Source organism: Bos indicus, chromosome 10, assembly GCF_029378745.1.
Source record: "Bos indicus isolate NIAB-ARS_2022 breed Sahiwal x Tharparkar chromosome 10, NIAB-ARS_B.indTharparkar_mat_pri_1.0, whole genome shotgun sequence".
Taxonomy (NCBI): Eukaryota; Metazoa; Chordata; class Mammalia; order Artiodactyla; family Bovidae; genus Bos; species Bos indicus.
This window is the reverse complement of record NC_091769.1, coordinates 84,430,687-84,454,278: the sequence shown is the minus strand read 5'-3', so window position 1 is coordinate 84,454,278 and position 23,592 is coordinate 84,430,687. Positions and strand designations below refer to the sequence as shown.

General features: G+C 41.4%; 1 protein-coding gene across 5 annotated transcripts in view; it reads right to left on the bottom strand.

The window, feature by feature from the left end:
• PSEN1 (presenilin 1) overlaps nt 1-20,210 on the bottom strand; it is a 67,146-nt gene extending 46,936 nt beyond the window's left edge. For 2 of the 5 annotated variants that reach the window (XM_019969173.2, XM_019969176.2), the window contains exons 1-3: nt 20,051-20,210; nt 12,487-12,568; nt 12,254-12,393 (exon numbers count right to left, since the gene is read on the bottom strand). In XM_019969173.2, the coding sequence (XP_019824732.2) occupies nt 12,254-12,340 (87 nt within the window). In that variant the 5' untranslated portion in view covers nt 12,341-12,393; nt 12,487-12,568; nt 20,051-20,210. Of the gene's footprint in view, nt 1-12,253; nt 12,394-12,486; nt 12,569-13,148; nt 13,194-20,050 lie in introns of those variants that run through there. The other 3 variants (XM_019969175.2, XM_019969178.2, XM_019969174.2) reach the window with 2 other exon arrangements.
• Between the last annotated feature and the right edge of the window lie 3,382 nt (nt 20,211-23,592).

Sequence of the window (23,592 nt, the reverse complement as noted above, 5' to 3'; positions counted from 1 at the left end):
CAACTAGAAAAAGCCCCCACACAGCAACAAACATCCAGCACAGCCAAAAATTTTAAAAATACATAAATATTGTAAAATGGTATCTCATGTCCTTAACCACAATTAAAAATAAATTTTTTTTAAGACCTGAATAAATGTAGAGCTATACTGTGTGTTCATGGATTAAAAGGCTCAATACTGCTAAGGTGTCAATTCTACCAACATTCTCCCCCCGCCCCCCACCCACCAACTGATGTGTAAATCAATGCAATCTCCATCAGCTTTTCTATAGTAATATTTATTAAGTTAATATAGGAAATAGGGGCTTCCCTGGTGGATCAGTGGTAAAGAATCTGCCTGCCAATGCAGGAGACATGAGTTCCATCCATGATTCAGGAAGATTCCACATGCTGCAGAGCAACTAAGCCTCTGAGCCACAACTATTGAGCCTGTGCTCCAGGGCCACGGAGCGGAAACTACTGAAGCCACCCACGTCCCACAGCTACTGAAACCTGTGCACCACACAGCCCGTGCTCCACCACAGGAGAAGCCCCCGCAGTGAAAAGCCTGTGCACAACTGGAGGGTAGCTCTGCCTGGCCACAACTGGAAAAGAGCCTGTGCAGCAACGAAGGCCCAGCACAGCCAAAATTAAACAGATAAAATTTATTTTTAAAAAAGGGAAATACAGGAGGATGTCCAAAACAACTTTGAAAGTTGGAGAACTAATGCCACATCTTATACAGTTACAGTTCTCAAAAAAATGTTGTACTGGCACAAATAGACTAAGCAGAGTCCAGAAACAGCCTGACACATATGCACAACTGATTTTTGCCAAAGGATAGTCTTTTTCAACAAACAATGCTGAAACAATTGGATATCCAACTGGAAAAAAATGAACTTTAATCCATACCTCATGCCATACACAAAAAATTATACTCACAATACAGACCTAAATGCAAAACCTAAAACTATAGTTTCCAGAAGAAGGTAATATAAGAAAAAACTTTTGAGAATCTGAGTGAAACAAAGAAAAAAAAAAGAGACTGACCCACAAAAGGAAAAAACAGATAAAAGAGATTTCATCAATATTTATACTGATCTATTTCTGGCCTTTAAAATATACTGCTAAGAAAATAAAAAGACAAGCCACAGATCGGAAGAAAATGTTTGCAAATCACATATATCATAGAGGACCTGTATCTGGAATATATAAAACTCAGTAAGAAAACAAACAACCCCAAACCTCCTAGAAAAAGAAAGACAAAAGAAACAAACCAATTTAAAAACCGAGCAAGGGATCTGAACAGATACTTCACCAAAGATATCAGGAAGACAAGCAAATAAACAGACACTTCACATCATTATTCAGAGAAATGTAAACTAAAATCATAAAGTTACTGCACCAGTGCAGTGCGGTTACACAATCAATTTGGAAAACTGTTTGACAGTACCTTAAGAAGTTAAATATCTACTTTCTACACTGGATCACATTCTACTCTTAGGCATTTACTCAAAATAAATGAAAGCAATATGTCCAATCAAAGATTTGTACATAAATGTCCACAACAGCTTTATTTGTAATAACCCAAAACCAGAAACAATGCAAACATCCATAAACAAGTGAATGGATTAAAAAAAATACCTGTGGTATATCCATATAATGGAATGCAACACAGCAATAAAAATGAACTATTGATACATGCTATACCACTGATGAATCTCGAAATAATTATGCTGAATGAAAGAAGCCTTACAAAAGTTATGTACAGTATGATTTCATTTATATAAAATTCTAGGAAATGAAAACTAGAATACAGTGACAAAAGTTAGTAAGTGGTTGCCTGATAGACAGCAGTTGGGGAGGGATAGGAGGGAGAGATTACAAGGAAGAGGAAACTTACAGGTGATGGTTATATTCATGATCTTGACTGCAGGGGTGGTTTCCATGGTATACATGTATGTCAAAACTGGTCAAATTGTATACTTATTTTAAATATGTGCAATTAATTGTGTGATAATTATTCTTCAATAAAGCTGTTTTTGTTAAGTGTTTTTCACAAAGAGGTGAAGAGGTGTCCTTTGAAAACTGTCATATTAGAAAGTGACAGAAGTACTAAGAGATTTTCAAAATGCAAAATTTTGGCTAAATATTAGAATGACAACTTAGCATTATTTTTAAGGCTGATTAAAACCAATTTTTTTTAATTATGGAAAAAGTTAAAGTAAATAAGTAAATAGGTCAAAAGTGTATATAAAGCCCCACGTGCACTTTGCATATGTGCTCAGTCCCTCAGTTGTGTCCAACTCTCTGCGACCTCCTGGACTGAAGCCCACCAGGCTCCTCTGTCCATGGGACCTTCCAAGCAAGAATACTGGAGTGGGTTGCCACTTCCTCCTCCAGGGGATCTTCCCGACTCATCTTCTCGATGTGCCTCCTTCTTCTCCTGCATTGGCAGGCGGATTCTTTACCACTGAGTCACCTGGGAAGCACATGTGCACCTGACCTTCAATCACGTCATCTCAAGGTTAAATCTTATTCCATTTGTATTCCCACCCACTTTGCCCCTAGTTTTATTTTGAGGAAAACTCAGACCTATCATTTCCTTTATAAATGTTTTAGTGTTAATATATATTTCTAAAACATAAGAACATAAAGGCCTCTTTGTATATGTGGCTTGGTAACTCATTTCTTTCTTTAAAAAAAAAAAATTCTTTATTATTTGGCTGTGCCAGGTCAGACTTGCAGCATGTGGGATCTAGCTCCCCAACGAAGAATTGAACCCGGGCCCCCTGCATTGGGAGTTTGGAGTCTTAGACATTGGACCAACAGGGAAGTCCTCGTTTATTAATTAAAAAGAAAACAAAAAACTTTAGTTTTTAGAGCAGTTTTAAGTTCAGAACAAAACTGAGCAGAGTACCGAGAACTCCCATAATACCCCTTGCCCCCACAACCTTCCCCACCAACATCCTACACCGAAGTGGTATATTTTCACAATCAACCAATCTTCATTGGCACATTATCACCTAAAATCCATAGTTTACTTTAGGGTTCACTCTTGGTATTGTATAGTCTCTGGGTTTTGAAAAATGTGCGATACACGCATCTACCATAATACCATACGGAAGAGTTTCACTGTCCCCAAAACCCTCTGCCTATTTATCCCTCCCTTCCCGCTATGCTCTGGCAACCAAGGATCATTTTACTGCCTTCAGTTTTGCCCTTTGAGACTATTTTTAAGGTTCAGAAAAACCAGTGTTGTAGCCATTATAAATGGTTTCATTTCAGTGGCAAAAGCAGATTACTCACTACACAAATGTTGTAAGTTTCAGGGAGGGCGGGGTCCTATGGGAAGTGGCCAGCATGTGGGAAGTGAGTTCCTATGAAGCCACATTCCCCAAAGCTCCTACGCTGTGAAATCAGAGGCTTCATTTTAATTCTTTCCCCTTCTCTCACTTCAGAACATGTACAAGTCCAACCACTGAATACATGTGGACCCTCAGGCAGGGAGAGTAGTTCTTGGGCAGCAAAGATTATGGAGGTATTTTTGAGTGCGTTTGGGGTGGAGAGGGGAGGTATTTTTTAATAGAGCATGCTTGCCCATTTGGGTTTTTAAAAAAAAAAACAAAAACCTTGTTTCTTCCCTGCCTGTCCTTGGCTTTTAGTTTTATTTCTGTAGTTAAAAGAAATACCATAAATAAGAGTTTATAAACATTTTTAGAAGTTTTAAAAAATGTTATCAACTTGTGTTTATAAACAGAAACTCAGCATCCTCCCGAATCTCTGCTTCACAGCATGAACACGGTGAGCAATCTGACATGCTTTCAGATACTTTTATAGCCATGCTCTGCAATCTGCTTTGCCAATATACCTCAACGTACATATTATAGAAGCAAAAAGAAATAATTAAAAAATAACATTACAGTAGCAGCACAGTAATAACTATGATAATAATTGCTAAGATTTATTGACTATGAATGCGTGAGACATTCTGCTAAGCAGCTCAGGTGAGTCATCTATTTAATCCATATAAAACTGAGTTAATATTCTAAACTTCATTTAACAGATAAAGAAACCGATGCTTAGGCAGATCAAATAGTTTGCCAAAGATCCCACAACTAAGAGGTTCCAGAGCTGAGATTCTACTTCAGACAGTTCAGTCAAAAGATCCTACTATTCTCCATTACCTTATAATGTTGATCTCAAAATTCTCAGTTATAAGTAATATTTCAAAGAATATTCTCATCTATATTTCCTGGTACTTTTATGGAAATGTTTTTATAGGATAAGTTTCAAGAAGTGGTCATACTTGGTCAAAAGGTACATGCATTTATTTATTTATTTATTTATTTGGCCGTACCTTGAGACATGTGGAATTTCCCCTACCCGGGATGAAATCCATGTCCCTGCAGTGGAAGCTCGGAGTCTTAACCACTGGAGTGCCAGGGAAGTCTAGTGTATGCATTTTTAGAGTTAATTGCCAGATAATCTCCAAAAGGCATGTGTATGTAGCAGACTCTTTGACATCCTGCTTCCAAATAAAGACAACCTTTTAACTCCTATGAACATCAAATGAAGAGTGCCTATTTCCCCATATCTTCAGTAGCAGTAAGAATCAAGCCTTGCTCACTGAAAGGCAAAAGACAAAGGTTTTAATTTCTATGTCTCTGATTACTAGTAAGGTTGATCAACTAGTCTTTTCATATATTTATTACCATTTATATTTCTTTTTCCTCCTTCATACATGTATACTGCTCATCAGTTCAGTTCAGTCGCTCAGTTGTGTCCAACTCTTTGTGACCTTATGGACTGCAGCACGCCAGGCTTCCTTGTTCTTCACCAACTCCTGGAGCCTACTCAAACTCATGTCCATCGAGTTGGTGATGCCATCCATCTCATCCTCTATCATCCCCTTCTCCTCCTGCCTTCAATCTTTCCCAGCATCAGGGTCTTTTCCAATGAGTCAGCTCTTCGCATCAGGTGGTCAAAGTATTGGAGTGTCAGGATCAGTCCTTCCAATGAATATTCAGGACTGATCTCCTTTAGGATGGACTGGTTGGATCTCCTTGCAGTCCAAGGGACTCTCAAGAGTCTTCTCCAACACCACAGTTCAAAAGCATCAATTCTTCAGTGCTCGGCTTTCTTTATAGTCCAACTCTCACATGACTACTGGAAAAACCATAGCTTTGACTAGACGGACCTTTGCTGACAAAGTAATGTCTTTGCTTTTTAATACGCTGTCTAGGTTGGTCATAGCTTTTCTTCCAAGGAGTAAGCATCTTTTAATTTCATGGCTGCAATCACCATCTGCTGCGATTTTGGAGCCCCCCAAAATAGAGGCTCTCACTGTTTCCGTATCTGTTTGCCATGACGTGATGGGTCCGGATCTTCGTTTTCTGAATGTTGAGTTTTAAGCCAACTTTTTCACCCTCCTCTTTCACTTTCATCAAGAGGCTCTTTAGTTCTTCGCTTTCTGCCATAAAGATGGTGTCATCTGCATATCTGAAGTTATTGATATTACTCCCAGGAATCTTGATTCCAGCTTGTGATTCATCCAGTCCAGCATTTCTCATAATGTACTTAAGACCTTAATGCTGGGAGGGATGGGGGCAGGAGGAGAAGGGGACGACAGAGGATGAGATGGCTGGATGGCATCACTGACCCAATGCACATGAGTTTGGGTGAACTCCGGGAGTTGGTGATGGACAGGGAGGCCTGGTGTGCTGTGATTCATGGGGTCACAAAGAGTCGGACACGACTCAGAGACTGAACTGAATTGAACTCTGCATATAAGTTAAATAAGCAGGGTGACAATATACAGCCCTGACATACTCCTTTCCCGTTTTGGATCCAGTCTATTATTCCATGTCCAGTTCTAAGTGTTGCTTCTGACCTGCATACACATTTCTCAGGAAGCAGATCAGGTGGTCTGGTATTCCCATCTCTTTAAGAATTTCCAAAAATTGTGATCCACACAGTCAAAGGCTTTGGTGTAGTCAATAAAGTAAAAGTAGATATTTTTCTGCTCATACCTTTTAGTAATTTGTTTCTGAGTTACGTCCCTTTTAACTTCATAAGGATTCTTTATATATTAAGATATATCTGTCACTAGGTATATAAGCCTTTGCCCAGTTTGTTTTTAGACTTTGTTCATGGCAGTTTTTGCCATACTGAAGTTTATTATTCTGTATTGCTGAATATGAACTTAGATTATTTAATAAGGAAAATTTAATCTTACTTTTTTCATCAAATATTATTTCATGTATACATTCCCATATACCAAGTCAAAGGCCTAAAAATTAACACTGTATTCCATTACGTTGATATATTTATAATCTTCACATTATTTACTTAAAATACATATTTATTTATAAGAAAAAGTATCATGGGAGGGAGGTTCAAGAGGGAGGGGATGTACATATACTTATGGCTGAATCATGTTGTTGTATGGCAGAAACCAATACAACATTGTAAAGCAATTATCCTCCAATTAAATTAAAGGGCTTCCTTGGTAGTGCAGTGGATAAGAATTCACTTGCCAGTGCAGGAGACTTGGGTTCGATCCCCAATCTGGGAAGATCCCACATAGACGCAGAGCAACTAAGCCCATGAGCCAGAACTACTGCAGTCTGCATGCTGTGGGGCCGCACACCACAATTACTGAGGCCACATGCTGCAACTACTGAAGTCCATGCACCTAGAGCCTGTGTTCTGCAACAAGAGAGGCCCCACAGTGAGGAATCCGAGCACTGCAACTAGAGAGTAGCCCCTTCTCAAGTACCAATAAGACTTTATAGATATTGTTTGAAAGTTGTCTGTTGAAAGTGAAAGTCACTCAGTCGTGTCTGACTCTTTGCGACCCTGTGGACTATACAGTCCATGGAATTCTCCAGGCCAGAATACTGGAGTGCATAGCCTTTCCCTTCTGCAGGGGATCTTCCCAACCCAGGGATCGAACCCAGGTCTCCCACATTGCAGGCGGATTCTTTACCAGCTGAATCACAAGGGAAGCCCAAGAATACTGGAGTGGGTGGCCTATCCCTTCTCCAGCGGCTCTTCCCAACCCAGGAATCAAACCGGGGTTCTCCTGCACTGCAGGCAGATTCTTTACTAGCTGAGCTGTCAGGGAAGCCCTAGATGTTGTTTGAATTTCCACAATTAGAAATGTGAGGCTCCTAAGCTTGCACTGCAGAAAAAATGAGAAGAGTAGCTGAACTGAAGAACTGGCAAGTGAAGTGGAAAACTTGAAAATATTTATTAATCATACGCAATGTTTCCAACAGCATGCAGAATTCTATCCAGCACCTGCCCAAGCTTTGAGATTGCCCAGAGTTAGAGCTTTAACCAGTACTCCATCATCAAGGAAGGCTGTCATTTTCCTGAACAGTTGACATAACTAGTGAGAGATAATATTACACATTTATGGTGCTGTTGTGTGTGGCTTGAACCTAGAGCTTTTTTTTTTTTTTTAAACAAACTATTAAGATCTGTGCCAAAGACCTCTGATTTTACTCTCATGCAAAAACAAGCATGTTTCTCTGGAGGTCACCCCAAGATCTTAAGTTCTTTTTTCTCTTTACTTCATTTTGATATGAATGGGAGGGAAAACAAATTCATTACCATAAACAGTACAATAACATCATCATCCAAAGGCTGACTGATTAAGCCTGTGAACCTGATTTAGCTTAAATTTAGATCACTCCTTTCACTTATTTTTTCCTCCTCAAGGTCCCAAGTACTTAATCACCTTTAAACATCTTCCATGTCTGCATTCTGTTTAATTTCGTAAGATTTCTCACACTTTAAAAAAGTGACCCACCATCATCTAGAAAATGAGAGGGTTAGTTCTACCAGCTTATGATTTGCTAATAACTTAATAAAGTTCTCTGAATTTAGTCTTTTGAATTCAGAAAAGATACTGCAAATGACCTTGTTTATAAAGACCAGACACATTTTAATGTTGTAAATTTAGCAGAGCTGAAGGTAACAATCTGCATGTATTCCTCAGCAATTGCTTTACACAGAGAATTATTATTGACCTTTCAATGAATTTCTACTTTAAGGATTCTTTTTTAGTTGGCAAATAACTGATTTTTTTATCCTTCTATTCTAAATCAAAAAGGCTGTTGACAATTAACTGCCTTAAGGACTAAAAAATTTGGGTCAGAATAAACTAATGAGAATTAAAATATTGAATATTCAATTTATAAATCTAACTGTTTTTCTCTAAGGTCACCTTCCCTTTAAATCGTTATTCAAATATAGTGACTCTCAAATTATGGTCGCTGGACCAGAAGCATTGGTGGGATCTGGGAAGTAGTCAGAAATGCAAATTCTCTGGCCCTATACCAGACCTACAAAATCAGGAATTCTGGGTTTCGGGCCAGAGAATTTGTTTTAACAATTCTTCCAGGGGACTCCAATTTGAAAATCACTGCTGTAATATATTTTAAAAGGCTTAATTAACTATAAATGAATTTTAGACTTACTTTAAAAAAAATCACTTCTTTGTATCTCAGAAAAGCAAAAAGGCCTCAGCTAATCCACGATAAGGGATGTAAGTCTACGTCAAATCAAAACATGAATTCTACCCATCAAAATTTTGCACCAGAAAATAAAACTTTACAAATTAACAGGCAGTTCAGTGGTTAAGAATCCACTTACCAACTTGGTCCAGGAAGATTCTACATGCCATGGGGCTGAGCCTGTGTGCCACAACTACTGAAACCCTCGCACCTAGCTCCAAAACAAGAGAAGCCACTGCAATGAGAAGCCTGAACATCACAACTAGAGAGTAGCCCCGTGCTCACCACAACTAGGGAAGTGCTCAGCTAACGAAGACCCAGTGCAGCCAAAATTAAACAGAAAACAAAGAACTTCAGTTATTTAACAGCTTACAAGCTTCGCCCTTCGTCAAAAACACTTGAATTATTTAGTCAGTCTACCTTCCAGTCTCCAGTCCCTCTAGACATGGCCAACCAACAGCAGAAACATGAGGTCCACTCTAGCTTCCAGTGGAGGTGGTGGCTAAACTAATGGAAAGCAGTTAACATTTTTGGTTGAAGCAGGACACGCATTCTTGAGACAGAAATAAATAAAATGGATTCTCCACTTGGTTCTCGTGACATGCCAAACTACCATTTGACAGCTGTTCTACATAAAAACTGGAGCTCTGCCCCACATGGTGACAGCAGTGTAGATAATGACATGGTGTCAAGAGCAGTGATGTGATGGCCAAGGAGTGGGTCCAGAGAACAGGGCACGCAGGGCACCCTCTCACACAAAAGATAAAGTCCTTATGCAACTAAGACTCACTTTGGATTTTTATTTGCAGAAACAAAATTTTAAAATTTCTCTTGCTAATGTGAGAAAAAACCCCAAAACCTCTTTGTTCCTTGGCAGGGAGATTTGTACTGAACTGGTTTAGAGACACTTGGTGATTAAATTCGAAAGTCAGCTCAGAAACATGAATAAGGTTCTGCCTTTAGAGATTTTATAACCTAGTAGGGCTAACAAGCATAAAAAAGTAAAGTATTCTAAAAACTGAAAAGGTGAAAACAATTTAACTCCTCTCATTTGTTACGAGCAGGAATTAAGATGTTTTATATGGGCTAGTTTTCTAGAATATGAAAGCTTGCTTAAAGTTTAAGTCCAAAAACTCAGTATTTTTACGAAACCTTTTTATAAAGCATGGTAAACATTTCAGTCTTTTAAATGGAAACTGACAAACACAATTGAAGCTTTTATCAGTGGCAAGGACAGAATATAAATTCCAATGACCAAGACCTCAGGCTATCATGCTTTTCTGGTTTCTTTGACATCAGTTGCTCTAATTTCCCCACTACTGTTCGTGGTTAAGTCAGTCATCATGGGCACCTTGAAGGCTTTTGCTCCTTTATACAGATATTCCCCACCTAGCATTTTCTCCTCTTGCGACCTTCCTTCACATCCAAAAATTTTCCTCTTTAAAAATACTTTTCTTTTTAAATTATGAGATTACTGTATTATTGAACATGTGGAAAAAACAAAGGGGAAAATCACCAAAATCACTCATCTTTTCCTTGTTGGGCTTTTATGGTATGGACATTAAAACAATAAATGGAACAGCTGAACACTAGCTGGACTACACAGAAATTTCTAATATAGTTTACTTCAGTCTGTCTTTATAAGATATACAAAAGTTTATTTTCATATTCAGGCCTGCTGAATATTTCTTTTAAACATTTTTTTTGGGGGCCATGCCATGCAGCTCACGGATCCTAGTTCTCCAACCATGGATCAAACCCACACCCATTGCATTGGAAGTGCCTAGTCCTAATCAGTAGACCACCAGGGAAGTCCCTTTAAAGACTATTTTTAATTGAAAAACATACAATGATTTTCATTTTTAAAAGGAAAGGATAATTCACCTACTTACCTAGTCTGTAAGCAAGTTATTCATTCTCTTTCAGCTTCAAAAATATTTGTAAATGAATTTTCTTTTCCTTCTGTAATATCTAGTGTAAAATTGTGTGTTTGTGTACTCTAGAGTCATATAGATAAGTACTTTAATAGAGCAGCTATTCAAAGGAGGGGAAGATAGAAGGAAAACTTGCTCACTTATGATAAACGTCCCTAAAATGCCAGGCCCTAAAGCTGCATGATGTTTGTGAGAGCACCAAGTATGAGTCCAGCACACTGAAGACATTCAGTAGGCTGGTTTCGGCTCCTGAGGGCAGACGAGTGACCTTTAACTGGTTAGTTTGGAATCTTTTGTTCAAAGGGATCCATGGAAGATCCATATAAACAGATAAAACAGGAGCACCTCTGGTTAAGGAAGAAGACCCAAGTCTGCAATTCCCACTTTTCTTCTCTCTTCTCTAACAGTTTGAAAATGAGTACAAAGTCTGCAGCATCCAAACTTACACAGCTGTACCCCAAGAACCTTCTAATCTAGCCCAGTCTAACTTTTTCAAAAGGCCATTCCTAGGGAACAGCAAAAAGGAGAAAGTCAAGCTGCTGACACACAGAAGTGGAGCAAGTGTGTTGTCAGAACACTCCTTATTAACCATCCACCCAGACACGAGGGGCAACAGTCCCTCTTCCACGCCATCAACCCCTCAGGTGTTCTCTTTCGGGCTTCCCTCGATATTCATTTTAAATTGATTTCACTTGTTTAAAATGCTCTAACAATACAGTGTGATCTGCTTCTGATATCCCCAGAGAGAGCCTCCCTGTCGATTTATACTGAGGACAACTCTTCATCCACTATTGTTACTTCTTCTATCAGTCATGACTTCCCAGTTGGCTCTACTCAAATCTTAAGCATCCATGGAGGTTTACTTTGGGAAGCCTTCCTCCCACATTTTGACCCTTAACTGAATTCTCAATCTCTGGCCACCCAGTGCTATAGTTCACCGCTCAGTCCATGAACTAACCCTCTGCAGATCTGGCTGATAGTCCTCCAGCCTCTGTGGCTGCTTTTAGTGACATGCACACACTAGCCCATGAGACAGTCCATGCTCTTTCAGACATACAGTGTTTATGAGGAAATTCCTCTTTCCTAATCCAGAACCTCTTTCCTTCCACCACTGGCTCTGCCCTCTGGTTCACACAGAGGAAAGTTGGGCCCTGCTCCCCACCCCCTGCAGCCTGTACGGCTTACAGTTGGCCTTGTGTTTTTCCCCATTCTGGCTCCACCTCTAAAAATAATACTGCTGCCCCAGCCGTCTCATAGGCCATCTGTGGACTCTGCCTTCAACATGTAATGATTAGCTAGCAGAGGAACAGGCAGCTCTGGTCTGCGTGTGGAGCCGCCGAATCTCTGTGTTCCATGCACAAATTACATCCCTCTCCTTCTTCTCTCCTTTGACCTCTCCCAGGACTGCTACACTCAGCCCTGTGTTCATCATTCTGTCAAGGAGCACTTACTGAGCACCGTCAAGAACCAGGCTGGCCAGGCACTGAAAAACTAAAAGCAAATAAAATGTACTCAGCCCACAGAAGAGTAAGAGCAAGCTAGGTAGAGTAATAAACAGCTGGGGAAGTTGGAGAAGGCATCAGAAAGGGAGGTGATGTCTGAGCCAGGGAGGAACTGTATCAACAACCAAGACTCACGCAGCCTTGCGTCCCCTGCACCAAATGGGACAGTGCTTTCCCGTACTTGAAGTTCCGCAAATATGTAAATCTGGTAAAGCTGACAAAGCCTGCTCGGTCCTGTGCTTCTCCTAGAGGTGAGGGAGGGTGGTCAATGAATCCACCGTCTGAAAGGGTAGTTGCAGAGGTTGACACTGTACCTGGCTACGTACAGTATTGCTCAGGTGGTTGTCCTCGGACATCTGTGCATTCTGGAAGTAGGACAAGGGTGCAGGTAACTCTGTCATTGGAGCAACTGTATAGATACACTTTTCCACAGAAAACAGAGCCTCTTGGGATTCTGAAAAAGGGAAAAGGAAAACAATCTTTTGTGCATTACAATTATTCTGTTATTCTGAAACACTTTCACAAATGACTTTTTGCAAAAACAAACCTTTCTTTCATGTGTTTTCCTCCAGGCCACGCTTTCTAAGGACCTCACAGGCTGCTGTCACTTGCTGGCTCCTGGATTAGGTCTGGAACAGATTTTACTGGGTTACCAAGAGTTGGTTAAGTTCTAGTAAATCCATTCACACCAATTAAACACTTACAAGACTAATTTGTAAACCGGAAATGCATTACTATGCCAAGACCTTCAGTTGACAAACTTTTGTCAGCTCAAGTTACTTCTTGGTAATGAGTAGATCTACTTGAGAGACCAATTATTTTCAATCACTATCATATCTAATGATTTCAGATGTAGAGCAAAGGGTGCTAAATGATCTTAAAGAATGTTCTTGTCAATGTTCCTTTTGCAATCCACCTTAATTTATATCACCATAAAATTATGTTTTGTGTTTTTAATTTCTTTTTATCATCTCATTTTTTCCTTTACCACAATGTTCCAAGGCAGAAGAACTAGATAATATATTTATTTTACAAAAACAGAACGGGACCCAAGTTCAGTGAGTTGCTTAAAAGCATTCAACTGGGCAGACCAAGACCAAAACCACAGACTCCTGACCCCCAGCTCCTCCTCTGCCTCCTCGCACAGCCTTGCTCACACACATTACTCCATCTCCCAGACCTCACCCTCCCATGTGCCTGTCTAGGTACCTGAATGTCCATCGGCCAATTCCTTAGGACTTCAACTTTGCTTTTTCATTGAAAGTCTTCAGAAATACAGAAGAAAAAAAAATGGTTTGCATACCTAAGCAATACTCTAATTCATTTAAAGTGTCTAAAACATTACCATGTACATACTTAAATGAAAGCACGTTGTCAATGTCGTTTCATTTCAGGATCTTCTATCCTCTAAATATTATTCTTTCTTATTCTAATGATTTTTTTCATAAAAAACCACATAAAACAACTTTTTCCTCTAGTAAAGGTATTGACTTTCAATTAACCCTTATCACCTATATTTAGATCATTTAAATCATGACAAATTCATAATCAAGGTATGCTTTCCTTTCTATCCCATGTATTTTTGGGGGGCCATGCCATGAGGCATTGGAGTCTTAATACTCCCACTAGGGATCAAAACCATGACCATGCCGCCTGCAGTGAAGGCACAACTACTTAACCACGGGACCACCAGGGAAGTCCCTATCCTACATGCTTTTAAATACTGTGCCCACTTTTCGCCTCCCCTCCAATTTACTATGTGCCCATAGTAAGCTGGAGTGAGATCAAAAGATTGCAAATTAATATTAACTTAAAAAGATGTAATTATATAGTGAGACAGTTCTGTTTAAAATATATAATATTAATTTGTTTTAAAAAGAAAATGAAAAAAAGAAAAAATAAATAAAAAGAAAATGAATAAATAAAATTATTTAAAAAATAAAATGAATTAAACTTAACAGCAGACTCAATGGCTACTTTTAGGGGAACTGATCACCAGAAGGGGGTACACAGGAAGCTTCTGGAGTTAATGGTAATGTTTTGTTTCTTGATCTGGGTGCTAGTTACACAGAGGTGTCAATCTGAAAATTCTCTGAGCTCTACACCTATGATCTGTGCACATTCCTATATACTTCTATTTAAAAAGTCAAATAGATTTTTGAAGGTGTATACCTATATTTAGGGTTTGACAACATGTATACTAGCTTACCCAAAAGGGAGGTGGATTCCAGCAGAATAGTTATATTCTCAAAGTATTGAAAGCAAATGTTCTGACCTATGCTTCTAGATTTTTAAAAGTTGACTAATTGAGAAGCAAAAGGCAAATAAGAAAGAAAAAGATACACCCAACTGAATGCAGAGTTCTGGAGAATAGCAAGAAGAGATAAGGCGGCCTTCTTAAACAAACAAGACAAATAAATAAGAGGAAAACAGTACAACAGCAAAGACTAGAGATCTCTTCAAGAAAACTGGAGATATCAAAGGAACATTTCATGCAGGGATAGGCATGATAAAGGACAGAAAAGACCTAACAGAAGCAGAAGAGATTAAGAAGAGATGGCAAGAATACACAGAAACATTATACAAGAAAGGTCTTAATGATCCAGAAAACCACGATGATGTGGTCACTCACCAAGAGCCAGACATCCTGGAGTGTGAAGCGAAGTGGGCCATAGGAAGCACTACTATGAACAAAGCTAGTGGAGGTGATGGAACTCCAGGTGAGCTATTTAAAATCCTAAAAGATGATGCTGTGAAAGTGCTGCAGTCAATATGCCAGCAAATTTGGAAAACCCAGCAGTAGCCACAGAACTGGAAAAGGTGTCTTCATTCATATTAGGTATTATAAGTAATCTAGAGATAATTTAAAGTATACAGGAGGATGTGTATAGATTATATGCAAATATTATGCCATTTTATATAAAGGACTTCAGCATCCAAGGATTCTGTTAGCCACGGGGTGGGGCTTGGTGGGAGTCCTGAAAGCACTTGTCCTCCATCCCCGCCCCCCACCAAAGGACAACTGTATTTAAGACACATCTGTATTTACATGTAAAACACTAAGGCTAAGGAAAGGTGAAAGAATCTGCTGGTGTACAATTACAGGGCAAGTAACAGCAATTCCAGAAACCAAATATTCTGACACCCAACCGGCCCAGGTCCTTTGCCAGTTCACCTGAAGAAAGCTCATGCCTCCACCGATGCATTAAAGATCACAGTGCTGCAGGGTGACCCTTCCCAGAAGAACTACCAGGTATATGGAGTTCAGTAGGAAGTGGAGGGGAGAAGGCAATGGCACCCCACTCCAGTACTCTTGCCTGGAAAATCCCATGGACAGAGGAGCCTGGTGGGCTGCAGTCCATGGGGTAGCTAAGAGTCGGACACAAATGAGCGACTTCTCTTTCCCTTTTCACTTTCATGCATTGGAGGAGGAAATGGCAACCCACTCCAGTGTTCTTGCCTGGAGAATCCCAGGGACGGCGGAGCCTGGTGGTCTGCCGTCTATGGGGTCACACAGAGTCGGACACGACTGAAGCGACTTAGCAGCAGCAGCAGCAGCAGCAGGAAATGGAGGTAGGCAACAGGGCTAGCAAGGTCTCCAGTCAGGCCTGGAGAACAATCAAACATTGTTGGTACGAAGGGGCAGGCAAAGCTAGATTTGATTCAGGGCCAGTAACAGCTGAAAACAATTGATGACTGCATGGAGAAGGCCAATGACCCACTGTCCCAGCAGCGTGGCAAAAAGACACTACTGGACCTTAGAACATTACGAACAGTGCCCTGAGAACAAGAAAAGACAGTTGTTGGGAAGTGAGGATCTTTCACATGACCTGAATTGCAGAGGGAGTGGGATGTAAGTAGATTTTGGTGTTTTCTCTCTGGCCATCTGCTAAAGATTTTCTGAGGCTGATAAAGCACAACACTTGAATTCACTGCTATTCATTTCCTTTTTCTCAAAACACTTGCTCAATCAGATAAAAGGAAAAAGAAATCCTTTTCTGATGGGCAGCTGTAATTTCTATTATACACAAAGACTAAAAGCCCCAGGAGAATACAGATAATCTTGAAGTTTTGATGTGCTGAACAGAAAAATCTATCTAACCAGAAAACCTTCTATCCATCAGCACTTTAAAAAGTATCACAGGACCAGTGCTTGAAATCCCAAAAAGAAGCTTATTAAAAATTCATTTAGGGACATACCAACAGAAAAGTATCTTTCTGTCTCTCACTACATCCCAAGGTAACAAACTAAAATTAATAATTTAAAATTAATCTAAAACATCAGGAATACAGCCTAGAAAGACTCTCAATTTTAAGAGATTAGGGAGCAAACAATCTCCACAGTCCCACAAGAGGCTTCGTGAAGGTGACAGGCCCTAAAAAGAGCAAACACAGTGACATATCCAATTTGGTGATTCTTCCCCCCTGCTTCCTTCCTTCCTACTCTACTGTGAACCATTTGTGGTAGATTAGATTATTTTTTAGCATATATTCACTCCCTCCCCCAACATGCCCAAGAAAGGATGCTGAGCTTGGTTCTGTGAGTTGCTTTGGCCTCAAGGTGAGTGCAGTCTACTACCCACTCCATGCCTTTGGGCTCAACACAACAACTTCTTTTGGTCATGGGATCTTGACAGATGCAGCACAAATAGTTAAAACTGTGCTTGTGCAGGGGGCCCTGCCTTCCTGTACTTCTGCTGTCCCCTCAAGAACTTATTTGGGTAGCCACTGCCCCAGAACAAGAAGGGCAAAGCAGAACTGCCCTAGCTGTCACCTTTAAGAAGAGTGAGAGCTAACGCTTTAAGGCACTGAGTTTGGGGGAGGTCTACTATGTAGAGTTATCATGGTTGTCTTTAAATAATAATGGTTATGTGGGCTCAGAAGGTGCAATAAAAAATGAACGACGACATAAACGTAAAATCTTTTATCTGAAACCCTTAGGACTAAACAGGTTTAGAATTTATATATTTTTTGGATTTTGTAAAGTTCAAAGTGAAAGTCGCTCAGAAGTGTCTGACTCTGCGACCCCATGGACTATACAGTCCATGGAATTCTCCAGGCCAAAATACTGGAGTGGGTAGCCTTTCCCTTCTCCAGGGGATCTTCCCAATCCAGGGATCGAACCCAGGTCTCCCGCACTGCAACAGGAGGCAAATGCCATGATTTATAATGCTCCCCCAGGGTATTAGATAGAGCCACAAAATCAAACACACTAATAAATATGTAGTGAAATATATAAGAAGTCCTAAATTACATAAAGAGGTTCAGGTTAGAGTTTGCCGTCAAATGATTTAGGAGCTTTTGGACTTGAGAACTGTGGATATGGGACCATGGTCCTGTATTATTACTTATATAGTTAAAGAGATTCTTTTCCTCTCAAATTTCATTTCAGTAACTCTACATGGAAGATGTAATTACAATGAGTCATTGTGGAAAATCTGTTGTGGAAATGGAAGAACATAACTAATCTTTAACAAAGAAAAGGACTATTCACAGTTAATTTGTAAATCATTGACTATTCTCAGCAATGCATTCTCTTGTTCGCTTAGATCACCTTAAGGAACTGTACAAGGCATAGCCAAACACGAATACCCTTTAATCAACAAACACTTGTTGGGATTCTTCTACACAACCACACACTGTAGGTACGAGGGGTGCTAGTGCATCCGATGATGCTTCTGGTCACTTAAGGTGCTTACTATCTAGAGGGGAAGACAGAGAAGAATGTTTTTACATTAATAACATGTTGAAATAAAATTATTTAGCTGTACTGAGTTATATAAAATACATTATTCAAATTAACTTCACCTATTTCTATCTTTAAAAAATTTGCTCATCAGAAAACTTAAAACTGACCTTTGTAGCTCTCAAGTGATGTTTCTATTGGACAGTGCTATTCTAAAGCTTCAGCTCTTTCTCCGACAAACAGGCTTAATATTGAAAATCCCTGACAACCTTTTCCTTCCTGAAGCTTCCCTCCCTTCCTCAGTTTAGTGACACTGCATCGGGGAGATTCTCCTCCCACCACTCATTCCCCTCAGCTGGCTCCTTATCCTCTTCCACCCTCTCATTATAAGTGTTCCTAGGCTCTGCCTGGGCCTCCTTGTCCCCCTCCTTTTCTCAGGCTTCTCCTCCACTGTTTCAAAATCAACTGGTAAGGCTACTTATGCTTACATCTCCAGGCCTGTCCACGGATATTTCAACTACTGGCACGTGAAAAGTGATACTTTCAAACCGATTTCTCCTCTTCCAGACGCTCTTTTGCTCCTAGCTTTCTTATTCCTGTGAGTGTTTCCCCCATTTTCTAAACAAAGCCTCCTAGTCAACTTCATCTTTTACTCCTTGCTTCCCAATTGGCCAGTCATATCCTTTTCATAGTTTTCCTCCTTTCTAAGTCTCTGTCACCACCAAAGGCCAAATTTTCATTATATCCCACCCGGTTCATGCAAAAGTCACCTCAAATCTCTCACTCATTCTAGACCTTACGTACCTAAGGCAAAGTTCTTGTCACAAAACTTATTAAGAGCAAAGCTCAAAACACCTTCCAAATCTGCCTGGAATTGATCACACAAAGGAGAGGCACTATTAATTTTTCAGAATACATCCAAAAGAAACAAGTCTCTCCCTGAAATCTGAGGTAAAGCAGTGGGAGAGCAGAAGCAGAGGGAACCTGGATCCCTTTGTGAGGGAGGGGAAGGGGACCACAAAAGCCTTGCTGACAGACAAACTTTCTCTTTCCTGCTGGAATGATTCTCAGAGACCAACTCCAATCCTCCAGTTCTCCCAAATGGAAATTCACGCAGCAGTCTAGGACCAGAGGCAGCCACTAACTTAAAATTCAGCACCACACCGTATCCACTCCGAGGAAAGTTATGCCCAGAGTTGTGATAACTATTTACCCAAGGAAGATGAGCCGACGAATGTAAAAACAGATGTTAGATAGCGCTTCTATCATCTACTTTTCTCTGGAGAGAGGAGGGAGGAAATCCATGCATTCAATAAATAAGCTTCTTTTTCATTGTTAAGGGCTTGTTAATAAATGGAGGTGGGAGGGGGTTTACGTTGGCAGAACTCTGTAAATGAGTAAAAGAATTGAAACTGGCTTTGGCAGGTGACTGAATCAGCCAAATGCAATCGGCTCCCAATCTCGTTCCTGTTTTTATCCTCCTTCATAAGAGTGATTTAAAGTGCACACTGGGTACCGGACGCTTCGAATCCAGAGTGCCGCTCTTCGTAATACACCCTCTGATATAATGCCCTCCTCAATTCAACTCCGAGGGTGAAAACTTTCCATGGTGCAAAATAACTCAAGTAACAAGATGCCTTTAACCAGATGTAATCTCCACCTGCCTCAAACTTGAGAGAATATTTATGACTTTTACAACGTGCTCTGCCATATAGTGATTTGCCTGCCATTCTTATCTCCCATAGTAAACCTTGAACGCTTTATCCTCTTGTCCAAAGCAGGCAAACAACCCTTGTAAAATCATTAAGTTGACTTTTCTACCAGAGAAGCAGACACTTATGTGAAAGGAATCTGCGGGATCAAAAAGCCAAGTATCTAAAATACGGGCAAAGCACTGGACATATAAGCCTCGCGACAGTCCAAATTAAAGCAAAAGCATCAGACCCCGGTGTTTTCCGCCTCGAACTGAGACAGAAGGAAATTAGCCGAGTGCCACTCGCTTCCCCTGGACAAGGACACACTCAGGGGACGAGGCGTGGAGTTTCACCAGTTGCTCAACAAGACCCAGCGCAAGGCGCTTCCTCTTTTCTCTCGCTCCAACTCCAGGCAAGACGGTCAATCCCTGGCCAAAGCACCTGCGCCCAGCTGTCTTCGGGAAACCAGCACTTCCAAACCAAGGCTGAGGGGGACTCTCTTCAACCGGACTGCGCGCCGCGCACGGCGCCCGAGAAACGGGCCGCCCCTCCTGGGTCCCCACATGAGGTTCCTCGGTCCCCGCCCGACCGCGCCCCGCGCCTCATCCTCGAGGACACCGGCTCCGTGGCCCGGATGGCGACAAAGGGCCCGGCCCTGCCCGCAGCCGCCCGTACTGGCACCGGATGTGAGGCGCGTTCCTGTCACCCCCAACTCCCCTTCGGGAACCTACCCTTTCCTCACCGCCACCACCACCGGCCTCTAGCAGCCGAGGTTCCTTCCCGAGCATCCGCTATTTTGTTTCCGATGTGAAATCGCGGCCTTTGGAGCTGATGACCCAGGTCCCACCCAAAAGGCTTCACCGGTGCCGTCACTTCCGGCCCGGGCGTCGTTGGTGACCCGCCCGCCGAGGGGCGTGGCCTTAGAGGGGCCCCAGCGGCGGAGAGGCGGGTCCCAGGGGGAGGGGTGGAGCTTCCGGTGGTGGCGATTGAGGCGGGGGACCTGGCGCTCCAGTCCGGCTTCTGACCCCGCCCCAGGCTCACCAACCCCCGTCCCCGTGGGCGCCAGCGCGGGGCGGGGGTTATCAGATTAGAGCTGCTCCTGAGCTGAGGATCAAGATTGCTACGTAAACTAGACCTAGTGTGTGCTTCTCCCGGCCTACAAGTGATAGTACGTTAAATCTAAGGTTTCTTTCATTTCTCTACAGGACCTATTTGCATAGCGTTTCTCAATGCAAATCAGCGGCACCACAATCAAAAGGAAAAGATAAATTGTAAATCCCTGTGCCCTCCAGTTCAGTTCAGTTGCTCAGTCGTGTCCGACTCTTTGCGACCTCATGAATAGGCCTCCCTGTCCATCACCAACTCCCGGAGTTCACTCAAACTCATGTCCATCGAGTTGGTGATGCCATCCAGCCATCTCATCCTCTGTCGTCCCCATCTCCTCCTGCCCCCAATCCCTCCCAGCATCAGGATCTTTTCCAATGAGTCAACTCTTTGCATGAGGTAGCCAAAGTATTGGAGTTTCAGCCTCAGTATCAGTCCTTCCAATGAACACCCAGGACTGATCTCCTTTAGAATGGACTGGTTGGATCTCCTTGCAGTCCAAGGGACTCTCAAGAGTCTTCCCCAAAACCACAGTTCAAAAGCATCAATTCTTCGGCGCTCAGCTTTCTTCACAGTCCAACTCTCACATCCATACATGACCACTGGAAAAACCATAGCCTTGACTAGACAGACCTTTGTTGGCAAAGTAATATCTCTGCTTTTGAATATGCTATCTAGGTTGGTCATAACTTTCCTTCCAAGGAGTGTCTTTTAATTTCATGGCTGCAGTCACCATCTGCAGTGATTTTGGAGCCCAGAAAAATAAAGTCTGACACTGTTTCCACTGTTTCCCCATCTATTTGCCATGAAGTGATGGGACCAGATGCCATGATCTTAGTTTTCTGAATGTTGAGCTTTAAGCCAACTTTTTCACTCTCCTCTTTCACTTTCATCAAGAGGCTTTTTAGTTCCTCTTCACTTTCTGCCATAAGGGTGGTATCATCTGCATATCTGAGGTTATTGATATTCCTCCTGGCAATCTTGATTCCAGCTTGTGCTTCTTCCAGCCCAGCGTTTCTCATGATGTACTCTGCATAGAAGTTAAATAAGCAGGGTGACAATATACAGCCTTGATGTACTCCTTTTCCTATTTGGAACCAGTCGGTTGTTCCATGTCCAGTTCTAACTGTTGCTTCCTGACCTGCATACAGGTTTCTCAAGAGGCAGGTCAGGTGCTCTGGTATTCCCATCTCTTTCAGAATTTTCCGGTTTATTGTGATCCACACAAAGGCTTTGGCATAGTCAATAAAGCAGAAATAGATGTTTTTCTGGAACTCTCTTGCTTTTTCCATGATCCAGCAGGTGTTGGCAATTTGATTTCTGGTTCCTCTGCCTTTTCTAAAATCAGCTTGAACATCTGGAAGTTCACGGTTCACGTATTGCTGAAGCCTGGCTTGGAGAATTTTGAGCATTACTTTACTAGCGTGTGAAATGAGTGCAATTGTGCAGTAGTTTGAGCATTCTTTGGCATTGCCTTTATTTGGGATTGGAATGAAAACTGACCTTTTCCAGTCCTGTGGCCACTGCTGAGTTTTCCAAATTTGCTGGCATATTGAGTGCATCACTTTCACAGCATCGTCTTTCAGGATTTCAAATAGCTCAACTGGAATTCCGTCACCTCCACTACCTTTGTTTGTAGTGATGCTTTCTAAGGCCCACTTGACTTCACATTCCAGGATGTCTGGCTCTAGGTCAGTGATCACACCATCGTGATTATCTTGGTCGTGAAGATCTTTTTTGTACAGTTCTTCTGTGTATTCTTGCCACCTGTTCTTAATATCTTCTGCTTCTGTTAGGTCCATGCCATTTGTCCTTTATCGAGCCCATCTTTGCATGAAATGTTCCCTTGGTACCTCTAATTTTCTTGAAGAGATCTCTAGTCTTTCCCATTCTGTTGTTTGCCTCTATTTCTCTGCATTGATCGCTGAGGAAGGCTTTCTTATCTCTCATTGTATTCTTTGGAACTCTGCATTCAGATGCGTATGTCTTTCCTTTTCTCCTTTGCTTGTCACTTCTCTTCTTTTCATAGCTATTTGTAAGGCCTCCTTAGACAGCCATTTTGCTTTTTTGCATTTCTTTTCCATGGGAATGGTCTTGATCCGTCTCCTGTACAATGTCACGAACCTCCGTCCATAGTTCATCAGGCACTCTATCCATCAGATCCAGTCCCTTAAATCTATTTCTCACTTCCACTGTATAATCATAAGGGATTTGATTTAGGTCATACCTGAATGGTCTAGTGATTTTCCCTACTTTCAATTTAAGTCTGAATTTGGCAATAAGGAGTTCATGGTCTGAGCCACAGTTAGCTCCTGGTCTTGTTTTTGCTGACTGTATAGAGCTTCTCCATCTTTGGCTGCAAAGAACATAATCAATCTGATTTCGGTGTTGACCATCTGGTGATGTCCATGTGTAGAGTCTTCTCTTGTGTTGTTGGAAGAGGGTGTTTGCTATGACCAGTGCGTTCTCTCGGCAAAACTTTATTAGCCTTTGCCCTGCTTCATTCTGTATTCCAAAGCCAAATTTGCCTGTTACCCCAGATGTTTGACTTCCTACTTTTGCATTCCAGTCCCCTATAATGAAAAGGACATCTTTTTTGGGTGTTAGTCTAAAAAGTCTTGTAGGTCTTCATAGAACTGTTCAACTTCAGCTTCTTCAGCGTTACTGGTTGGGGCATCGGCTTGGATTACTGTGATACTGAATGGTTTTCCTTGGAAACGAAGAGAGATCATTCTGTCGTTTTTGAGATTGCATCCAAGTACTGCATTTTGGACTCTTTGGTTGACCACGATGGCTACTCCATTTCTTCTAAGGGATTCCTGCCCACAGTAGTAGATATAATGGTCATCTGAGTTAAATTCACCCATTCCAGTCCATTTGAGTTCACTGATTCCTAGAATGTTGATGTTCACTCTTGCCATCTCGTTTGACCACTTCCAATTTGCCTTGATTCATGGACCTAACATTCCAGGTTCCTATGCAATATTGCTCTTTACAGCATCAGACCTTGCTTCTATTACCAGTCACATCCACAACTAGGTATTGTTTTTGCTTTGGCTCCATCCCTTCATTCTTTCTGGAGTTATTTCTCCACTGATCTCCAGTAGCATATTGGGCACCTACTGACCTGGGGAGTTCCTCTTTCAGTATCCTATCATTTTGCCTTTCC